Raw genomic sequence first — 20,618 nt, forward strand, 5'->3', positions numbered from 1 at the left:
TACACTAAAAGACATAATAGACCGGGTGATCTCTAAGTGATCTGTACAAATGCAATAGCTAAAACTGGACTGATAACAAAGATGTCATTGGCAAGTCATAAGATTTCCTAAAATAGTAAGGTTCTGGACAAAGCAAAGTAGAAATTGAGTGTCTCTTATTCAGAATGCTTGGGACTAGAAGTATTTCGTATTTCAAAATTTTTTCAGGTTTTGAAACACTGTATTGGTATTATACTTAGCAGTTGAGCATCTGAAGTCAGAAATCCAAAATACTCAAATGCTCGTTTCCTTTGAATGACGTATCTGTATTCAAAAAGTTGAGGATTTCAGAGCATTTTGGATTTGGGATATTCCACCTGTATGTATCCATTCGAGGGGGGATAACAATTGTTAAAACCGGACAAAAAATAATATGTGGGTTAGGTTTTAGGTTCAGATCATTATAAAGAGTTTTTTCTTTTTATAAGTGTCTGGAGTTTGTAATAATGTGAAATGCATGATGAGAAGATCATGTAAGTCCCTTGTGCTTGTGTCACAGATGCAGGACATTTAGCATCCATGGCCTTTGCCCATCCTCCACCATGTGACCATCAAGAACTATCTCCTGAGAGAAAACCATTCCTCTTGAGAAACACTGAGTTAGAGAGGATTTAGAGGAGCTAAAATTGAGTTTCCACATGAAAAAAAGTTACTTAAAAGATTTAGTGAACACTTCTCTCTCCATGCTATCACAATGAAAAGATTGTTTTGTGACAAAGTGTTAACTATAATATACTATTGCTTTAGTAGTTTATTATCTAAAATCTACTTACTGTTGAAATCTAATCCCAGTTTTCTTCCTCTGGAATTAGAGTAAGTTAAAGGAAATAGATAACAGTAAACACAAAATGCATATGTTAATACCACAGTGAGCAAACAACATCAAAGAGAAATAAAATGGATAATATTGGACACTTTAAATGTATTACAGGTTCTGCTACTTAACTATGTGCATGAAAAAAAGTACATGGATATAGAAAGGACAGAAGAGCCAGGTGTGGTATTATATATAGCTCACATGTATGGTCCTAGCTCCTCAGGAGACTGAGGCACAAGAGTTGAACGGTACTGTGAGCTATAATTGTGCCACCACACTTGAGCCTGCACAACTGAGCGAGACCTTATCTCTGAAAAAAGAAAATAACAAAGGAAAGGGACTCTTGGTAGCCTTAAGTTTTATTGTAGTGGTTATTATAGTTTCACTGATTGTCATTTTGACTCAGATGTAAATCTGTTTTGTATGTTTCCGGTTAACATCCATCAAAAGGAAGGTATACATGTGCCTGCAGGTAGAACATATGCATAATGTAGACTGCTACACTATTTAGTGAAAACAGTTTAGTAATGTTTCTCTATTGTCAGCATCTTAGGAATGTTTGGCTAATGAGGCATCATAAAGTGAATCTTCAGCAAAGACTTCCTATTTCATCTTTTTTAGGCTGTAAATGACTCGTGCTACCAGAATGATGATTCTGTCCTAAAATCCCTAGTTGAGATCGCAGATACTGTTCCAAAGTATTTGCGTCCTCACTTGGAAGCGACTCTACAGCTAAGTCTAAAGGTAAATTAAGTACATCAGTAAATGTTCTGTTTGTTATTTTCAGGGACTAATCTAAACTATCAAATGTATACAATTATGTCTTCTTTGTAGTTGTGTGGAGATACTAGCCTCAACAATATGCAACGCCAGCTTGCCCTTGAAGTGATCGTCACCCTCTCTGAGACTGCAGCTGCTATGTTAAGAAAACATACCAATATTGTTGCACAGACTAGTAAGTCAACGGTCTTCAGATAGTTAATGTGTAATGTGGCCAAATTTTTGGATAAATTTGATGAGGGTTTTGTAATTTCTCAGATTGTTGAGAATAGAATGAATATCCTTTTAGAATCTTATTAATTTAGGGAAATGCATCTCAATACATGCAAGCACAGACCCCCACATTGTGGTTATGCCTTTAAGACTTTGCAGACACCCTGAAATCTGGTGTTAAAAATTACATTTCTAGAGTGGACTGTGACAGACTCTATCATTTATATGTTAAATATTGGACACAGTTAAGAGTCAAAAATAATTCATAAGGGATATATAGATATACAGTAGCAAGCTGCAAAACAAGATAACATGTCTGGTACTTACCAGTGAAGATAGGATTAGAACAAGGTCTAACACTTTCGTCATGGCTCTGTCCACTATATTATGTTGCTGTGTTTCATAGACCCCTATTGCAGCAGAAACTTAAATGACTGTTGTGCTATGGAAATAACTACTATAAAGTTTCATTGTGCTGGGGTAAGGGTCTGAGAACCTGATCGTTCTCTGGCCTAGCCATTTCTTCATGAGCTAATGAGTACTTGAACACTTGATTTAGAGGGTAAATACATCACCAGATTTACTTTGTAGTGGTACCTACACTGGGCACCACTACAAAATTTGTCTTACACTGAGATACTGGTTGGAATTTTAGAAACATTCCCATTAAAGTCGGGAACAGAAAAATATCTCCCTTATCACTGTTTTGTTGTACTGACTGCCCCAGCTCATGCCAGTAATCCTAGTACTTTCGGAGGCCAAGGTGGACGGATCACCTGAGGTCAGGAGTTTGGGATGAGTCTGGCTAACATGATAAAATCCCATTTCCACTAAAAATACAAAACATTAGCCAGGCGTGGTGACACGTGCCTGTAATCCCAGCTACTGAGGCTGAGGCAGGAGAATTGCCTAAACCTAGGAGGTGGAGGTTGCAGTGAACCAAGATCATGCCATTGCACTCCAGCTTGAGCAACAAGAGCAAAATTCCATCTCAAAGCAAAAAAAAATTGGAAACAAAAATACTGCTTATTTGTAGGCTATGTGATTATTGTCTACAAAAAATTTTAAAGACTCAACAAATAAACTGCTAATCAAAGGGTTAAACAAGATTCTTAGATATGAGAACATTTTATTGTAAGTGTTCCATTATGCATAGTAATCACTTAGAAAATTTTATAGCAATGAGTTGTTGTAACTGGGAATAAATAGATGTATAAGACCTTTATGAAGAAAGTTGAATAACATACTGAAAGACTAACAGAAGAACTAAGTATCAGTTCTCAGATTAATCTAGGGTTAATATAGGGTTAGGATAGAACTGATCCTGAAATTTTTCTGAAAGAACATCGGGCCTGGAGTAGCCAAGACAATTTTAGCGAATAAAGTGGTGATCTTGCCCCCTCAACTGACTTTAGAATGCACCTAATGGTGCAGGTGTTGACAGTGGATCGGATGGTACAAAGGGTAGAGTGTAGGAGCAGATCCACTCACATGGGAACAAAGCTGTTTTAAAAAGATAATAGATCAAAAGTTTTTGGGGCCAGGCATAGTGGCTCAGGCCTGTAATCCCAACACTTTGTAAAGCCAAGGTGGGCAAATTGCGTGAGCTTAGAAGTTTGAGACCAGCCCGGGCAACATGGCAAAACCCTGTCTCTACCAAAAATACAAAAATTAGTCAGGCATGGTGGTACATGCCTGTGATTTCAGCTACTCAGGAGGCTGAGATGGAGGATTGCTTGAGCCCAAGAAGTCAAGGCTGTGGTGAGCCAAGATCGCACCATTGCACTCCAGCCTGGGTGACAGAGCAAAAAGAAGAAAAAAAAGCGTTGCTAGGATAACTGGTTCTTTCTTTTTCTTTTTAATATGTTTATGGGGAGCAGGTGGTGTTTGGTTACATGTTCTGTAGTGGTGATTTGTGAGATTTTGGTGTATCCATAACAGGAGCAGTGTACACTGTACCCAGTGTATAGTCTTGTATCCCTCATTCGCCTCCCACCCTTTCCTCTGAGTCCCCAAAGTCTGTTGTATCATTCTTATGCCTTTGCATCATCATGGCTCAGCTCCCACGTAATGAATTGAAAACATAACTGGTCATTTCTATGGAGAAAAGATAATTCCATCTCTAGACAGCTTATTAAAAAAATAATTTGAGGGGTCAACCTAAGACCTGAATATTATCTTGCATGCTGGAACTAGTTAAAAAAGTTAAGACCTAAGTACTACAGATATGTAATGCTTAATAGTAGAGAATTTTTTAAGACTGAATCACAAACCAATGTTGTAAACATTGCCAAATTTGCAACTGCTAAAACAATTTTTCCACCAGATACACCGTAAATGAAAAGATAAGCCGCAAACTGAAAGAAAATAATTACAGTGCACACAATCAAGTTTTGTTATCTAGAGAATACACAAAGCCTGAGAATAGGACAATCATTGCTTTTTTTTCTTTAAGACAGGGTCTCACTCTGTCACTCAGGCCAGAGTGCAGTGACTTGATCTCAGCTCATTGCAGCCTCCCAAGTAGCTAGGACTAGTGGAATGCACCACCACACCTGGCTACTTTTTGTGGTTTTTAGTAAAGATAGGGTTTCACCATGTTGCCCAGGCTGGTCTTGAATTCCTGGGCTCAAGAAATCCTCCCGCCTCAGCCTCCCAAAGTGCCAGGATAACAGGTGTGCACCAGCAGGCCCAGCCAGGAAATTCATGGCAGAGGATTCTGAAATAGCTAATGAATCCTGCTAAGTCTCAATAAAAACAAGTGTAATTGTGGAATAAAAGTTTTGTCCAAAAGTTTGACAATATCAATTGTTGATAAAATCTGTATGTGTTGCAAAAAAGCAAATTGCCAAGGTACATATGTTATACCATTTATTATACAAAAAAATGAAGTCTTGAGGAGTTTCAGCAGGAGAATCACTTGAACCTGGAAGGCAGTGGTTGCAGTGAGCCAAGATATTACCACTGTACTGCACTCCAGCCTGGGTGACAGCAAGACACCGTCTTCAGAAAAAAAATCTTGAAATAGTACTATAATTTTGTATAGAGATATAGAAATTGGTTCAAATATAGAAAAAAAATTGAGGAATGAATCATTGGTTTTGTGATGATGCTTCTTACCTCTGATAATGGGGGAGAATGTAAACAGATTTGGGAATTTGATAGGAGGGCTTGCCTTATGAATGTTACTTTTTAAAGAAAAGATATAAGCAAATATGACAAAAGGTTAAAATTTAACCAGATTTTGAGGGCACAGACAAATAATTGTCCTGTCTTGCTCTATTAGAGGCAAAGTAAATCTTAAAATTTTTGTTTATAAATAGTGATATAGATAAAATGAAGTCACAGTCTTCAGAAATAATTGTTTACTTTAGTTCCTCAGATGTTAGCAATGATGGTTGATTTGGAAGAAGATGAGGACTGGGCAAATGCGGATGAACTGGAAGATGATGATTTTGACAGGTAATCAAACCTAGTGTCCAGGGTGGCAGTGAGAGCCCTAGGGCTCCAAGGCCCGTCTTCACCATTGCACCCTGTAACCTGAAGGTAAACTTTCAAGCCTGAAATATGGGGACCTCTGCCTTGCTGTTGTATGCATTGCTGTATCACATTTTCTTAATAGTATTTTCTTTAGTTTTCATGTATAATTTATATTAATAAAATTTATGTTTCTTGCAAATTCATAAAACGTACTTTAACAAGTGTGTAATCAGGAATGGAAAGATAACTACAACAACAAACAAGGAGGCTTGTCTTTTTAAAAAAAAGTGTGACGTGAAATACAGCAAGTAAAGTAGCTATGTTTTTTACTTACTCTAAATTATTTTCAAAACTTGTAATTTGTTTTTTAAAATGTGTATAAAGAAGCTTTATTGTGATAAATACTTTTAAACACAGAGACTTCACTTAGAATAATTGTTTCAACAAAATTCCCTGCAATATACATCATATTTTCCTAGTAAAAAGCAATTTAACTTTAGGATAGAAAAGAACCAGTGGTGACAAGATCAGAATCACACTGGGTGACAGTAACACTGGAATTACTATTGTACTTATTTATTTCAGCTTAGGAAGTCCCATGAATACAGAAAAACTCAACCAAAATCTGTATTCACTATGAAGTGGTAGTGATGGCCCCTTACATGTATATGAAACATAGCACCTCAGAGCTATGTTATTTTAATCAACTTTATTAGTAGTCTCAGAGGTATATGAGAAATGGAGACTGAAGATTGAGTGATTTGTCTGAGGTTATGTAGCCAGTTAATGAACTGGGGTTAATTACCATTTCTTTCATTCTTCCCAATGCATTATACTACCACCTTTTCTTAAAAAGAGCTGAAATTGGGTGGGCACGGTGGCCGATGCCTGTAATCCCAGCACTTTGGGAGGCCAAGGCGGGTGGATCACATGAGGTCACGAGTTCGAGACCAGCCTGACCAACATGGTGAAACCCTGTCTCTACTAAAAATATAAAAATTAGCCTGGTGTGGTGGCAAACACCTGTAATTCCAGCTACTCAGGAGGCTGAGGCAGGAGAATTGCTTGAGCCTGGGAGGTGGAGGTTGCAGTGAGCTAGTTGAGATTGCGCCATTGCACTCCAGCCTGGATGACGAGTGAGACTCCGTGTCAAAAAAAAGACCTGAAATTATTCCCCTAAAAGGCTTGGAGTCAGTATAAACTACATTTTGAGACTTAATCCCATTGTTAAAAATGACTGATTTCTGTCTTTAATACTGTTTTATGAAAGTAGTCTTTCACTGGAAATCACCTGATACCGCTGAAGAGAAGACCAGGGCTAGGTCAGATTTCCTTTCTCGGTCTGTTACTGTAATGTGCTGCTACCTGTCCTTTAATTTGCCCTGTAAATGGCACTTGAAGTTATTCAGTTTAAGAAACTATGTTTTCTAGACTAGATGAATAAGATTTTTCTAATCTGTGAGTAAACAGGGCATAAATATATTTTCAAGATGAGATTTTTTAAGTCTAAAAACCTGTTCTGAAGGTAATTTATAGCTTCATGTTTATATTATTGTCTGTTTACACAGTAAAGATAATGCACGTGAAATTCGCTACTGATCTTGTAGTTCCAAGCCAGCATAAGTGCAAATGCATTTATGTCCCCATCTCTTCAGTTTTCAGAGGAAACAGTAGAATTGAGTTTCACATAACCATGCATGGTTTTTGGCAGTGCAGTTTGTACCCCTTTAAAGGTGAATAAGCTCACAGCGGGGAAAATTACGCATTTTCTGCACCCTTTTCAGTTTTCTATGTTCTGTTCATTGATAAGGTTGAAGACTGTGTTTCTAGGAAATGAAATACACAGGGCTCTTGCAACACTGCTTTAATGGGAGTCTTGAAAATGTCAGAGCTGTTTCTGAAAACAGTTTTGAGCTAGTCGGGGGTAGGGGTGGTCTTGAAAAATAAGATAACATGACTTTCTAAACTATGGTGGATTATGATATTTACTTTTTTTTTTAAGCTGTAGGGTTTTTAACCCCTAATTTTAATTCCATATTTAAAGACAGCTTGAATTCTTTCTCAGTCCTAGTTTAATAATAATGTGGTTAGAAGTATGTCTGTACAGTATACTGTTTCTTTTTTATTTCAGATATATTGAATACATAATTTTGTTTCTGTGTTTAGCAATGCAGTTGCAGGTGAGAGTGCTCTAGACCGAATGGCTTGTGGACTTGGTGGAAAGCTTGTTCTGCCGATGATCAAGGAACACATTATGCAAATGCTTCAAAATCGTAAGCTGTGTTCTTCAAATGCTACAATAGTGAAGTAGTGCCTTTCTGAATCTTAAATTCTAAGATAGGTTTAGACTGTTAAGACTTAGTCTTTGTGTTTTTATCATCCATATTTAACTCAATTCATTTATTTTACTGATAAAATTGTCAATCCCAAAGAAAATATACAGATTTACTTCCTAGCCAAAAATATTTAGGTTTGAATTTGAAAATGACATTATTATTTGAATGTGTTCATGATTCAAGCATAATAATCTTCCTTCACCTAGTATCTTTTATTTTTAAAAGAATAATTCTAATGTTATCAGAAGAGAAACCACTTTGTTTTGTTTTGGTTTTTGTTTGTTTTTTTCTTTGAAACAGAGTCTCACTCTGTTGCCCAAACTGGAATATAATGGCACCATCTCAGTTCACTGCAGTCTCCACCCCCTGGGTTCAAGAGATTCTCCTGCCAGATTTATACATTCCTCCTGTGTTGCTGGGATTACAGGCATGTGCCACCACACCCGGCTAATTTTTATATTTTTAGTAGAGACAGGGTTTCACCATGTTGGCCAGGCTGGTCTTGATCTCCTGACCTCAGGTCATCCACCCACCTCAGCTTTCTAAAGTGCTGGGATTACAGGCATGAGCCATTGCACCTGGCCTAATTTTTGTATTTTTAGTAGAGACAGGATTTTGCTATGTTGGCCAGGCTGGTCTCGAACCTCTGACCTCAAGTGATCTGCCTGCCTCAGCCTCCCAGAGTGCTGATTACAGACATGAGCCACTGAACCCGGCCAAGTTGCAAGTTTTTAAATTCATATTCACAGATAACCACTGTTAACAGCTCTCTGAGACTTTCTCAGACCCCATTTATACATATATGAAGAGGCTTTTTAAAGTGAATATACAATATGGACACACCATATTTTTTAAGCTTTTGCTCAACAGTTTGTCGTATTACCACATAACAGTCTACCTCATTTTTTAAAATAGCCACATACATTCCACAATCCCCATTCCATGCTAATTGTTTTTATTGATTACAAATAATACTAATGCAAACACTCTTCTACAGAAATTCTGGCTTATGTGAATATTTTTATAGGGTAGATTTAAAAAAGCAGACATGAGGGTCAAACCATTGATACAGGATCTTTGGGGTTTTTTTTTGGTTTTTTTTGAGACGGAGTTTCGCTCTTGTTACCCAGGCTGGAGTGCAATGGCGCGATCTCGGCTCACCGCATCCTCCGCCTCCTGGGTTCAGGCAGTTCTCCTGCCTCAACCTCCCGAGTAGCTGGGATTACAGGCACGCGCCACCATGCCCAGCTAATTTTTTGTATTTTTAGTAGAGACGGGGTTTCACCATGTTGACCAGAATGGTCTCGATCTCTTAACCTCGTGATCCACCCGTCTCGGCCTCCCAAAGTGCTGGGATTACAGGCTTGAGCCACCGCGCCTGGCCTTGTTTTTTTTTTTAATTGAGATGGAGTCTCGCTTTGTCATACAGAGCTGAAGTGCAGTGGCATGATCTCAGTTCACTGTAACCCCCACCTCCCAGGTTCAAGCGATTTGTGTCTCAGCCTCCTGAGTAGCTGGGACTATAGGCGCATGCCACCATGACTGACTAATTTCTTTTTCTTTTTTTGAGACAGAGTTTTGCTCTATTGCCCAGGCTAGAGTTCAGTGGCACAATCTTGGCTCACTGCAGCTTCTGCCTCAGCTTCCCGAGTAGCTCCTAAGCCCGCCACCACCCCAGCTAGTTTTTGTATTGTTTAGTTGAGACAGGGTTTTTCCATGTTGGCCAGGCTGGTCTTGAACTCCTGACTTCAAGTGATCTGTTCTCCTTGTCCTCCCAAAGTGCTGGAATTACAGGCATGAGCCACTGCTCCTGGCCTGATACATACTTTTAGAATCAAGTAGTCTAGTCAAGCACTTTTTCTGTGCATTTTTTTTTTTTTTTTTGAGACAGAGTCTTGCTCTGTTGCCCAGGCTGGAGTGCAGTGATACGATCTTGGCTCACTACAACCTCTGCTCCTGGGTTAAAACGATTCTTCTGCCTCAGCCTCCCGAGTAGCTGGGATTACAGGCAGCCCCGCCAACACACCCAGCTAATTTTTGTATTTCTATTAGAAATAGGGTTTCACCCTCTTAGACAGGCTGGTCTTGAACTCCTGACCTCATGATCCACTCCTAAGTGTTGGGATTACAGGCATGACACCACGCCTGGCTCTGTGCATTTTTCTAATAGTAAATATACAAATGTTATTTTATTATGTGTGTGTGTGTATATACACACTCATACCCTTTCCAAAAAAAAATTTTGTTCCTTTTTTCCAAATAAGAACTTTTTTACATCTCTCCCTACCAGAATGACGTTTATAGTGTCTAATTGCTATTCCATCTGTAATTTTTTTCTGTAGCTGACTGGAAATACCGGCATGCAGGATTGATGGCCTTATCTGCCATTGGTGAAGGATGCCACCAGCAAATGGAAGGAATTCTAAATGAGATAGTAAATTTTGTTTTACTTTTTCTTCAGGATCCTGTAAGTACCAGTAAATATTTGACTCCAAATTGTTAGTGTAGCTTCATGTGGAAACCTTATTGCTTTTACTAATGAAAGGGAACATCTTCCAGCATCCAAGAGTAAGGTATGCAGCCTGTAATGCTGTGGGACAGATGGCTACAGATTTTGCACCTGGTTTCCAAAAGAAATTTCATGAGAAGGTAAGTAACAAGTCCTCAAACACTCAAATCAGACTTTAGGAAGAGGGTGGACGTTGCAGCATGCACGCTTATTTGGTTTCATTTCATAGGTGATTGCAGCTCTGCTGCAGACCATGGAAGACCAAGGCAATCAACGGGTACAGGCCCATGCAGCTGCTGCCCTCATTAACTTTACTGAAGATTGTCCCAAGTCACTGCTTATTCCATACTTAGATAATTTGGTGAAACATCTGCATTCCATTATGGTACTTAAGCTTCAAGAGGTAAGTTTTAAGATCTGTAGGCTACTTTCTGTTTGTAAATTAATTTGGGTTGATTTGATGGGTAAGAACTGGTGAAAGAACTTGCAGCGTGACCATAAAGAATATAAAGGTAAAAAACTGAGGAAGATATTCTGAGTCATGGGATGGTAAGTAGAAAAATTCAGATTTGACCAAAATTTGGGCTGATAATTGGAATTGGGAACGATAACAGGTAAAGGTCAGGTAAAAATCAGTGTATGGATCACCCTGAAGGTAAGAGAGAAGTTTTTGAACTCTGATTTGTGTGAAGTGTGAAAAACCATTCTGTATTCTTAAATGCAGTGGGAAATGATTATATGATGGGAAATTAGTGTAGTAGCATTGTGGCGAGGCATATATATAAAAGGGAGAAGATTTCATGCAAGACCATCATACTGTCATTGTCCAGAGAGCTCATGTGGTAATAGTGGAAGAGGAGGCTCCAAAAAGACATTTCATGGGAAGTATTAAGAGTTTGCTTCTGGCGGTTTGAATTTTAAAAGTTGAAAGGGCCAAGCGTGGTGGCTCACAGCTGTAATCCCACCACTTTGGGAGGCTGAGGCGGGCAGATCCCCTGAGGTCAGGAGTTCAAGACCAGCCTGGCCAACATGGTGAAACTCCATCTCTCCTAAAAATACAAAATCAGCCGGGCATGGTGGTGCACGCCTGGAATTCCAGCTACTTGGGAGGCTGAGACAGGAGAATGCCTTGAACCTGGGAGGCAGAGGTTGCAGTGAGCCAAGATGGCACTACTGCACTCCAGCCTAGGTAACAAGAGCAAAATTCTGTTTCCAAAAAAAAGAAAGTAAAAAATGTTTACTATTGTAACCAGGTTGACAGAAATGGAGAAGTTGTAGAATACAAAAACAACATCATTTTTTAATATCCAAGTAAAAATGATTGTAGTTACAGCTTAAGTAAGGGATGCAGCCTTGAAACATTTGAATGATATTAGTTAGTCCAGCACAGCGCGAGAGAGATGTAGATGTGAAAGCAAGGATTTTAGCCCAGTTTATTGTCAAATGCAATGAAAATGGATTACTACTATAAAAGTGAAATGAATAGAAGGCATAGAAAATAAAAGATATAAACCTCTCAAAATGCTATAAAAGTTTCCAGTGCTCTCAATTCCTGTAAATATGAACTGGTAGCAAATAGTTAACAAACCATAGTTTGTGTAGCACTGGTGATTGTCCAGAGGGCAAGACAAACAAGAAATGCAATATCTCAGAAGCCAAAGAGAGAGGACTTATAAGCAAAGGCTCAAGTGCTCAGTATCACATGACAGCAGACTAAGAATACGATAAAGGAAACGTGCCCGAAGGCAGACCAAGATGGACCTAAGTTGAAGGTAGATAGGTTGGTGGTTAAATCAGTAATTGGTGGATCCAACGTAACTTTACAGGTTTGGGTGGATGGCTGTGTTATGAAAGTTCCTGTGTACCCCTGCCCTTCCTGCAGTGGGGCACTATGTGGGTTTTTAAAGGTAAGTGGAAGGAGTGGTTGGGATTGAATGGTAGTAGGACAGTGTTCATGAGCAAGAGTTATACAAAGAGAAGATAACTTAGTCTAGGAGGAAAGACGTTGCTCTGAGGCCAGCAGCACAGCCCAGACACTAAACATCGAGCAGAGGTTGAGATGCAAAAGAAGGATGTAAGATAACTTCCTCAAGACATGGTTGAGTGTGTAACACAAGGCGAAGAACTCTGCTGAGGGCGTGGTTGTAGTTGATGTGGGGAATTATGAAAATCTGGAGTAGTGACTGGGTCAGGTTCTTATGAGTCAAGAATTGTTTTACTTGACATATATATACGCAGAGAGAGAGACGGAGTCTCACCCAGGCTGGAATGCAGTGACACAGTCTCAGCTCGCTGCAACCTCTGCCTCCCGAGTTAAAGTCATTCTCCTGCATCAGCCTCCTGAGTAGCTGGGATTACAAGTGTGCGCCACCACACCCGGCTAATTTTTGTATTTAGAGTAGAGACAGGGTTTCACCATGTTGGCCAGGCTGTTCTTGTACTCCTGACCTCAAGCGAACTACCTGCCTCAGCCTCCCAAAGTGCTGGGATTACAGATGTGAGCCATCACGCCCAGCCTGTTGTTGTTGTTTTTGAGACAGTCTTGCTCTTTTCACCCCAGCTGGAGTGCAATGGCGCAATCTTGGCTCATTGCAACCTCTGCCTCCCCAGTTTAAGCAGTTCTCCTGCCTCAGCCTCCTGAGTGCCACCACACCCAGCTAATTTATATATATATATGGGGTTTTTTTTTTTTTTTTTTTTTTTTTTTAGTAGAGACAGGGTTTTACCCTGTTTACTAGGCTGGTCTTGACCTACTAAAGTGCTGAGATTACAGAAGAATTATTTTAAAATATTGCTGATGAGAGGGGCGGGCCCAGCACAAATAGGTAGGAAGCATTTGTAACCAGCTGGGTAGGAGAATACCAGATCTTTGGTGCAGAGAAAAAGGTCACTCATCTGTGGAAGAAAGGCAGCAACATTCCTTGGTGTCATCTTCTGGGGAGGGTGAGTTAGAAGATAAAGGAAAGGGCCAAAGAGGGGATTTTCTTTATGACATAGCACAAAATAATAATCATAGAGGAAATCAGTGAAGAAAAAATGAATATCAAGTGTAGTCATTGAAGTTGATGAACACAAAAAAAATTGGGTTTGTATTTGTACTCAAGAGCTAGCTGCGATGGGCCAAGCACAGTGGCTCACACCTGTAATCCCAGCACTTTGGGAGGCTAAGGCAGCGGATCATCTGAGGTTAGGAGTTTGAGACCAGCCTGACTAACAAGAGAAACTCTGTTTCTCCTGATAATACAAAATTAGGCAGGTTTGGTGGTGCATGCCTGTAATCCCAGCTACTTGGGGGGCTGAGGCAGGAGAATCACTTGAACCCAGAGGCAGACGTTGCAGTGAGCCGAGATCGCGTCATTACACTCCAGCCTGGGCAACAAGAGTGAAACTGCATCTCCAAATAAATAAACAAATAAATAAAAGAACTAGTTGTGCTTTGAGATGAGACAAAAATGAGTAAGGGGTGCTATGCTAACAGAAGAGAGAAAAAGTCCCACATAAATAGTTCAACACAGATTCTTTTTATAGAAATTTCCTCTAAAACCTACATTCTCTGCTTCTGGAGGGGTGGTCTCATTCTGCTGTTTCAGAAAAGCATTGAAGAACTTGAAGGGAGTAGTAAATTGTAAATTTAGATACTGTAGTAAACTGTACATTTAAGTTTTCCTTTGAAGTAATTTGTGTCTCTTTTTTCTAGCTGATTCAGAAAGGCACCAAATTAGTTTTGGAACAAGTCGTGACATCCATTGCGTCAGTTGCAGATACTGCAGAAGAAAAATTTGTCCCCTACTACGATTTATTTATGCCATCCCTGAAGCACATCGTTGAGAATGCCGTTCAAAAAGAACTGAGACTTCTGAGAGGAAAAACTATTGAGTGCATTAGCCTCATTGGTCTGGCTGTTGGGAAGGAAAAAGTAAGTGATTTCTATTATTTTAAATTTACTGTATATAACTTGGCTGTGGATGCATTGAGAGCACTAGAGGGATTTTTTTCCTTCTGATAAACCAGTTTCTGAATTCTTGTTTGTTTTTTTTTATCATGCTCTGTTTACATTGCTCCTGTTTTGTATACAGATTAATTCCTACCTTCATCTTCTTTTTTTTCTTCTTCTTTTTGATTTGGAGTCTCACTCTGTCACCCAGGCTAAAGTGCAGTGGCAGGATCTCAGCTCACTGCAACCTCTGCCTCCCAAGTTCGAACAATTCTCCTGGGTCAGCCTTCCAAGTAGCTAGGACTGCAGGCGCCTGTCCCCACTCCCGGCTGATTTTTGTATTTTTAGTAGAGACTGGGTTTCACTGTGTTGGCCAGGCTAGCCTTGAACTCCTGACCTCAAACAATCTGCTCTCAGATGTGAGCCACTGCACCCCACCTGTCTTTTCATTGTCATTATTAAGGTTTCTTTTTAGCTCCGCTGTGCTCTTGATAGCCTCCCTTTTCCCCACCACACACAGTGTATCCGGTGGAAGGTATGTAGAGTTCAATATCCATGTTCAGTTCCCTTTAAATATGTGCTTGGAAACATGTCAGTTGCTTTCTTATTAATCTCAAATGCATCAAGTATCCTAAGAGAGAAATCTGTGCATACATATCTTCAGAAAATAATTACAAAGGACCATTGGCCAGTGTGTTTCTCAGCCAACATCTCAGAATTGTTTAAGCTCATGCAAAAGAAGTTTCTCTGTCACTGAACCCTCGTGTTCTGACCCTCAGAACTATCGACATGCAACCTCTCTGTCTTGCCTTCTTCAAAACCAGCATCTGTATTAGTTTATATTTGAAACTGGTTTCTGTGAGACACCACTAAAACATTGGTATGTTTTATACCAGTAAAATATTTGTATGTCCCATACGCTGTACATCTGGCTTTTGAAGTGTCTTTAAAACGCTGCCTGTCTATACAATGCCTGTCTAGAACTGCAAAGAGTTAAGTGAAAATCATAGATAAAATTTTTTTTTGCAGTGAATTCTGTAAACAATCCAAAATTTTCTTTCTCAATTTGAATTCAGTTTTACTGTTTGAAATACATAAGGCGTAGACTAACACCTGATGGCATTAGAAGTACCTTTATACTGCAGCTCACCGCCCATCGGTGGAAAATATATTTTTCTAGAAAGTGCACTAAATCTGTCACAATATAGATGAGAATTTTTCAATATGATAGTCTTATCTGTGGAGCTTATGACCTATGTAGGCAATGTAGTCGATTTTTTGGGCAATGCTTTGCTAGTTACACAAGAAGCAGAATTGGGTATCAACAAAGGTGTCCCTATATGTTTTCCTCTAGTTCATGCAGGATGCCTCAGATGTGATGCAATTATTGTTAAAGACCCAGACAGACTTCAATGATATGGAAGATGATGATCCTCAGGTAAGTGGTCTTATTACATTTGGCTTGATCTGCTCATGGGCTGTGGACACCACAAGGTTCAATATATTTAAAGCAAAATGAGCGATAGGTTTCTTGACATACAATCAACCCCTACTGGCAGAGACACTATTTTCCTTCTGTTTCCTCAGTCTGTTGTAGATTGCTCTTGCGTTCTCTGACTCTCACTCAAGTTTGGGTGTTTGTGGGTTCTATCCAAGGCTCTCTTATCTTCTCACTCCTGTGGAATAGTGTTACTCACAGTCATGGCTTCCAGTTTCCTCTATATGCTTGCAACTTTCAGACCTTCAGAATTGATTCATTTGTCCAATCATGTAATAGACATCTCCATTTAGGTGTCTCCTAGCCCTTTGAAGGCTGCATGACTTCCCTCCCCTGGCAGAAAATACAGAACCCAAGAATCTGAGAACACACTGCTTATCTCTCTCTGCAGATGAAAATACAAAGACATTTCATTAGGAGGAACCCAACTGCCTCCCAACACACATGCACATGTACGCATAGGCATACACACCCAGCTCATCCCTGCTTACAGTTCTCATCCTTTACAAGATTTTCCAGAGCTGTTCAGTGTCAGTGATGAGTACTTCCAACTTTGTGTTACAGTAACATCGTAAATATGTACCATAATCTTGATGGTATTCCCAACGCCTAACATATTGTTATATGTTAGGCAGTCAAATAATTGTTGAATTAAATTTTGACTTTACATAGCCACATTGTAGTAGTTTCTCATAGTTTAAATAGGAGAGCATACCATTTTGCAAAGAAAGCATACATGTATGTTTGTATGTGCAGAGACAAAAGGCAGGAGGGATACTTAGCTGACTAGTGATAGTGGGGAGGCTGAGGAGACTATAAGCTGTAGGGAGGGGTGGTAAGGATGAGGTGTGTTGCTCACCTTTGTATCAGCCAGCATATAGTTTAATGCCTTGCATGTGAGAATCACTCAGTACCTATCTGTAGAGTGGGTGGACTTGACTTTTACATACAGAATCATTAAGAGGTGGGGCATGTGTCTGTGTATATTCAATAGATAAGTAGGTAGGTGGATGACAGATACCAGGAGATAAGAATCACTTTCTAGCTTGCAGGGATGGTGAATGGAACCAGATTCTCTAGGTAATTTGTAGATGATGAAGTCTGTAAACACAGTAATAGGAGAAGAGGTGTCTTAAATATACTCAGCCACTTATAGCATGTTTTGTTTCTTGGGTTTTAATAAATGTTTAATGAATAGAGTGGCAGGCAATAGGGATGCAGAGTCAGATAAAATACATTTCTGTCTTCAAAAAAATTGTAACTGGAAGTTGGTGAAATGTTTGGTTTGGTTTAGGTGATTAGTTTCAGATGCTAAGAAAGAAGACTATAATTACCTACTGAAAGTAGAAAGAAATACACAAGGTTCTGGTCTTTTTTTGTCTCACCTTCTGTTCGTATTCCAGTGCAGGGCGAGTTCACAGGGATTTCATTATAGATTCTGAACCTTTTAAGTACCTAACGTTTAAAAACGCTCTTTATTAAAGTACCATGAACATATCAATAAAACATTATTTCTGTGAAATAAGGAAATGACTTTCTTTATCACATTTACCCATTTTTTAATCTATTTTAATTTTAAATTTTTTCCCCAGATCTCTTACATGATCTCAGCATGGGCCAGAATGTGCAAAATCCTTGGAAAAGAATTTCAGCAGTACCTTCCAGTGGTTATGGGGCCTTTAATGAAGACGGCTTCAATTAAGCCTGAAGTAGCCCTTTTAGATAGTAGGTGTCTTTAGAAGGACATATTGGTTATAACAGTTCTCTCTTTGTTATTATTTTTCTTATGCATTTGTTTTCTCCTCCATTAATAGCCCAAGACATGGAGAATATGAGTGATGATGACGGCTGGGAATTTGTGAACCTTGGAGATCAGCAAAGCTTTGGTATTAAAACTGCAGGATTAGAAGAAAAATCAACTGCTTGCCAGATGTTGGTAAGAGAGCACTATTTTTGCTAAACTTTTATATCTTACATACATTTCATATGAGGGCTTTTAATAGCTGCTAAAGAAGTTATTTTGGAGAGCCAGGAATATGTTCCTTAAAAAGTAAAATGTTCTTTCCATTTTAAAGAAATCATATGGATAAACTTTATCAGTGCTGTTTTAAATAGCAAAAAACAGTGAATAGCCTAAATTCCTGTTAGTGGAAGGTAAATGATAAATTATTGTGCCCTGGAATAATATACAGCCATTACAAAGAGTGGAGAATATAAGCTACAAGAGGGAAGGATTTTTGTGTGTTTTTTGTGTGTTCTTAGTCTGTAGTCGGTGGCCATGGAATATTTTTTAAACAAATAAACAGAAGTGTGTTCATGCTAGTTAGTGTAAAACGAAACTGGTATGATTTCAATTGTGTAAAAAAATAGATATGGCAGGAAAATCGAAATGTTCAGTTATCCCTTATTGGTGTTTATGGCGTGTGTATGTGTGTTTAGTTCCTAGTTTTTGTTTGTTTGTTTTCTTTATGAGCATGTGTTTTAAAGTGAAGGATAATACCTATTTTTAAAGTTAAATTTTAGAAATTATGGTATATTACAAATTTAGCAGTTAAGTAAACCTAAATAAAAGTTGCTTAAATTTTATTTTGTATTTATATTACTGTGTTCTAATTCATTTAAAAGTGTATTTATGATTGTCATCTTCAATGATTAGTATCTATAAACATTTGGATTTTTGTGAGTTTTTCCCCCCCTCTCTCATCTGGAGAGCAAATACAAGTAATAACATCTTTAAACAAAATTATCTAGTCTTTTCATGTAGTAGAAGAGAATGGAAAAATTGTTTAAAAGACTACTACACTTTTTTTTCTGTTTCACTATTGAAATGATTGTTTAAAAATACAACTTAACAGAATCCTGTTTGCCGCAGATTTACAAAGTAAATGCTACTTTCAGGTTTTTTTAATATCTTTCAGAATGATTTTTCCTCAATTACGTTATATATTTTGTTTGATATATTGCCGAAACTTGGTGAATTCTCCCATACACAAGAAATTAAAAATGTGAATGATTCCAGCCTTTGGATGACTATATATATGACAATAATTTCCTTTTCTTTTTGTCACTCACCAGTACTACAGTCATTTTATGATCTATCTTTTAAAATTCTTTTTACTTGGAAGACTAATTTGACAGTCCTACATGCAACTTTAAATGTAGTTCTAGTCAAAATACAACCTCATGTGGTCTTTATGATTTTGCTGTTTGTTGATATTAATGCTTGAAAACTAACATGAATCTTTATTTCTTCCTAATACTTTGGTTGCAGGTTTGCTATGCTAAGGAGTTAAAGGAAGGCTTTGTGGAGTACACTGAGCAGGTTGTCAAACTGATGGTCCCTTTGCTGAAATTTTATTTCCATGATGATATCCTACAACTTTTTAACACAAACCATGTCTAGATTTAGTAAACTTGTAGTTTCTTGAAGTATTAGACGGTGTTCACTGAAGTAGACATCACCATGATAGTTTGTATTTGCACTAACTGCACTTTGAGATGATAAACTCGCTTCTCTGCATGTGCCTTTGTCTCCACCTGCACCAAAACATGAAAAAGAAAATGTCATCTATCCTCTATTTGTCAGCTTTCTGTGGCCCTCCTAAGTATTTTAAGGATTAATATTTAGTTAGCAAATGACTACAATTATATATAGTTGCTACTTTCCCCAAATATCTTTTAGTAAACATTAAGAAAATAAGACTTTTTTTTTTTTTCTTAAAGAGATGATGTCTCACTCTGTCACCTGGGCTGGCGTGCAGTGGTGTGATCAGGGCTTACTGAAGTCACATCTCCCAAGTAGCTGGGACCCAGGTACATACACTGTGCCCAGATAGATTTTTTGGTAGAGAAAAGGTCGCCCTATGTTGCCCAGGATGGTCTCAAACTCCTGGGCTCAAGCAGTCCTCCTTTAGCCCTGCAAAGTTCTGTGATTACAGGTGTAAGCCACTGTGCCCAGCAAGACCTATCTTTTTTTTGAAACGGAGTCTCGCTCTGTCTTCCAGGCTGGAGTGCAGTGGCACGGTCTCGGCTCACTGCACCTCTGCCTTCTGGGTCAAGCAATTCTCCTGCCTCAGCCTCCTGAGTAGCTGGGATTACAGGCATCTGCCACCATGCCCAGCTAATTTACCGTAGAGACGGGGTTTCACGATGTTGGCCAGACAGGTATTGAACTACTGACCTTGTGATCTTCCCGCCTTGGCCCCCCAAAGTATTGGGATTACAGGTGTGAGTCACCATGCCCAGGCTGGCAAGACCTGTCTTAATAGGTTAGAGATCCACTGATAGTCAACTTTCTGTAGCAGTGAGAATCCTGCATTTCAAATGTGAATAGCACCTTTGGGGAGAAACATTGAACATTGCATTCTTTTTTTTTTTTTTGAGACAGAATCTCACTCTGTCACCCAGGCTGGAGTACAGTGTTGCAATCTCAGCTCACTGCAACCTCCACCTCCCAAGTTCAAGTAAGTGATTCTCCTCCTCGGCCTCCTGAGTAGCTGTGATTACAGGCATGTGCCACCATGCCCAACTAACTTTTTTTTTTTTAAGTAGAGGCAGACTTTCACCATGTTGGCTAGGCTGGTCTCGAACTCCTGACCTCAGGTGATATACCCACATCTGCATTCCAGTGTTTTGCTTCTCAACATTATGATAGTTATAATTAATTTTTTTCTGGTACATTTTATGGCTTTACACACAAGAGAGTGGTAGAGCCCAGACACAAACCCAGATCTGACTCCAGAGCCCCTTTGTCAATTCCTCTTACAGTATCCTGTAGTGGTGTCCTCTACCTAAGACAACTTTTACTCAACAAACACTTACTTCCCAGGATGCCAGAGGACAAAGCAGAATTGCTTATAAGAGGAATCAAGACCTTATTTTATAAATGAGATTAGATAGGGAAAAGCAATTTCGTCTTTATTGAAAACTGAAAAGGCCAGCGTAGAAAGAGGGTCCTCGGTAGGTTTTTTCAGGAACATGCTTTAGTTGCATTTATTAGAAACATGCACTAC

At 39.0% G+C, this 20,618-nt stretch overlaps 1 protein-coding gene across 5 annotated transcripts in view; it reads left to right on the top strand.

Annotated features, from left to right (window-relative positions):
- Positions 1–20,618, top strand: part of IPO5 (importin 5) — a 66,040-nt gene that overhangs the window by 35,425 nt on the left and 9,997 nt on the right. For all 5 annotated transcript variants that reach the window (XM_035292901.3, XM_078370288.1, XM_035292898.3 and 2 more), the window contains 12 exons: positions 1,478–1,600; positions 1,691–1,811; positions 5,224–5,311; positions 7,496–7,602; positions 10,008–10,132; positions 10,225–10,314; positions 10,404–10,577; positions 13,872–14,090; positions 15,463–15,546; positions 17,199–17,331; positions 17,421–17,542; positions 18,878–18,974. In XM_035292901.3, coding sequence (XP_035148792.1) covers positions 1,478–1,600; positions 1,691–1,811; positions 5,224–5,311; positions 7,496–7,602; positions 10,008–10,132; positions 10,225–10,314; positions 10,404–10,577; positions 13,872–14,090; positions 15,463–15,546; positions 17,199–17,331; positions 17,421–17,542; positions 18,878–18,974 — 1,483 coding nt within the window. The remainder of the gene's footprint in view (positions 1–1,477; positions 1,601–1,690; positions 1,812–5,223; positions 5,312–7,495; positions 7,603–10,007; positions 10,133–10,224; positions 10,315–10,403; positions 10,578–13,871; positions 14,091–15,462; positions 15,547–17,198; positions 17,332–17,420; positions 17,543–18,877; positions 18,975–20,618) is intronic.

Source organism: Callithrix jacchus, chromosome 1 (assembly GCF_049354715.1).
Source record: "Callithrix jacchus isolate 240 chromosome 1, calJac240_pri, whole genome shotgun sequence".
NCBI lineage: Eukaryota > Metazoa > Chordata > Mammalia > Primates > Cebidae > Callithrix > Callithrix jacchus.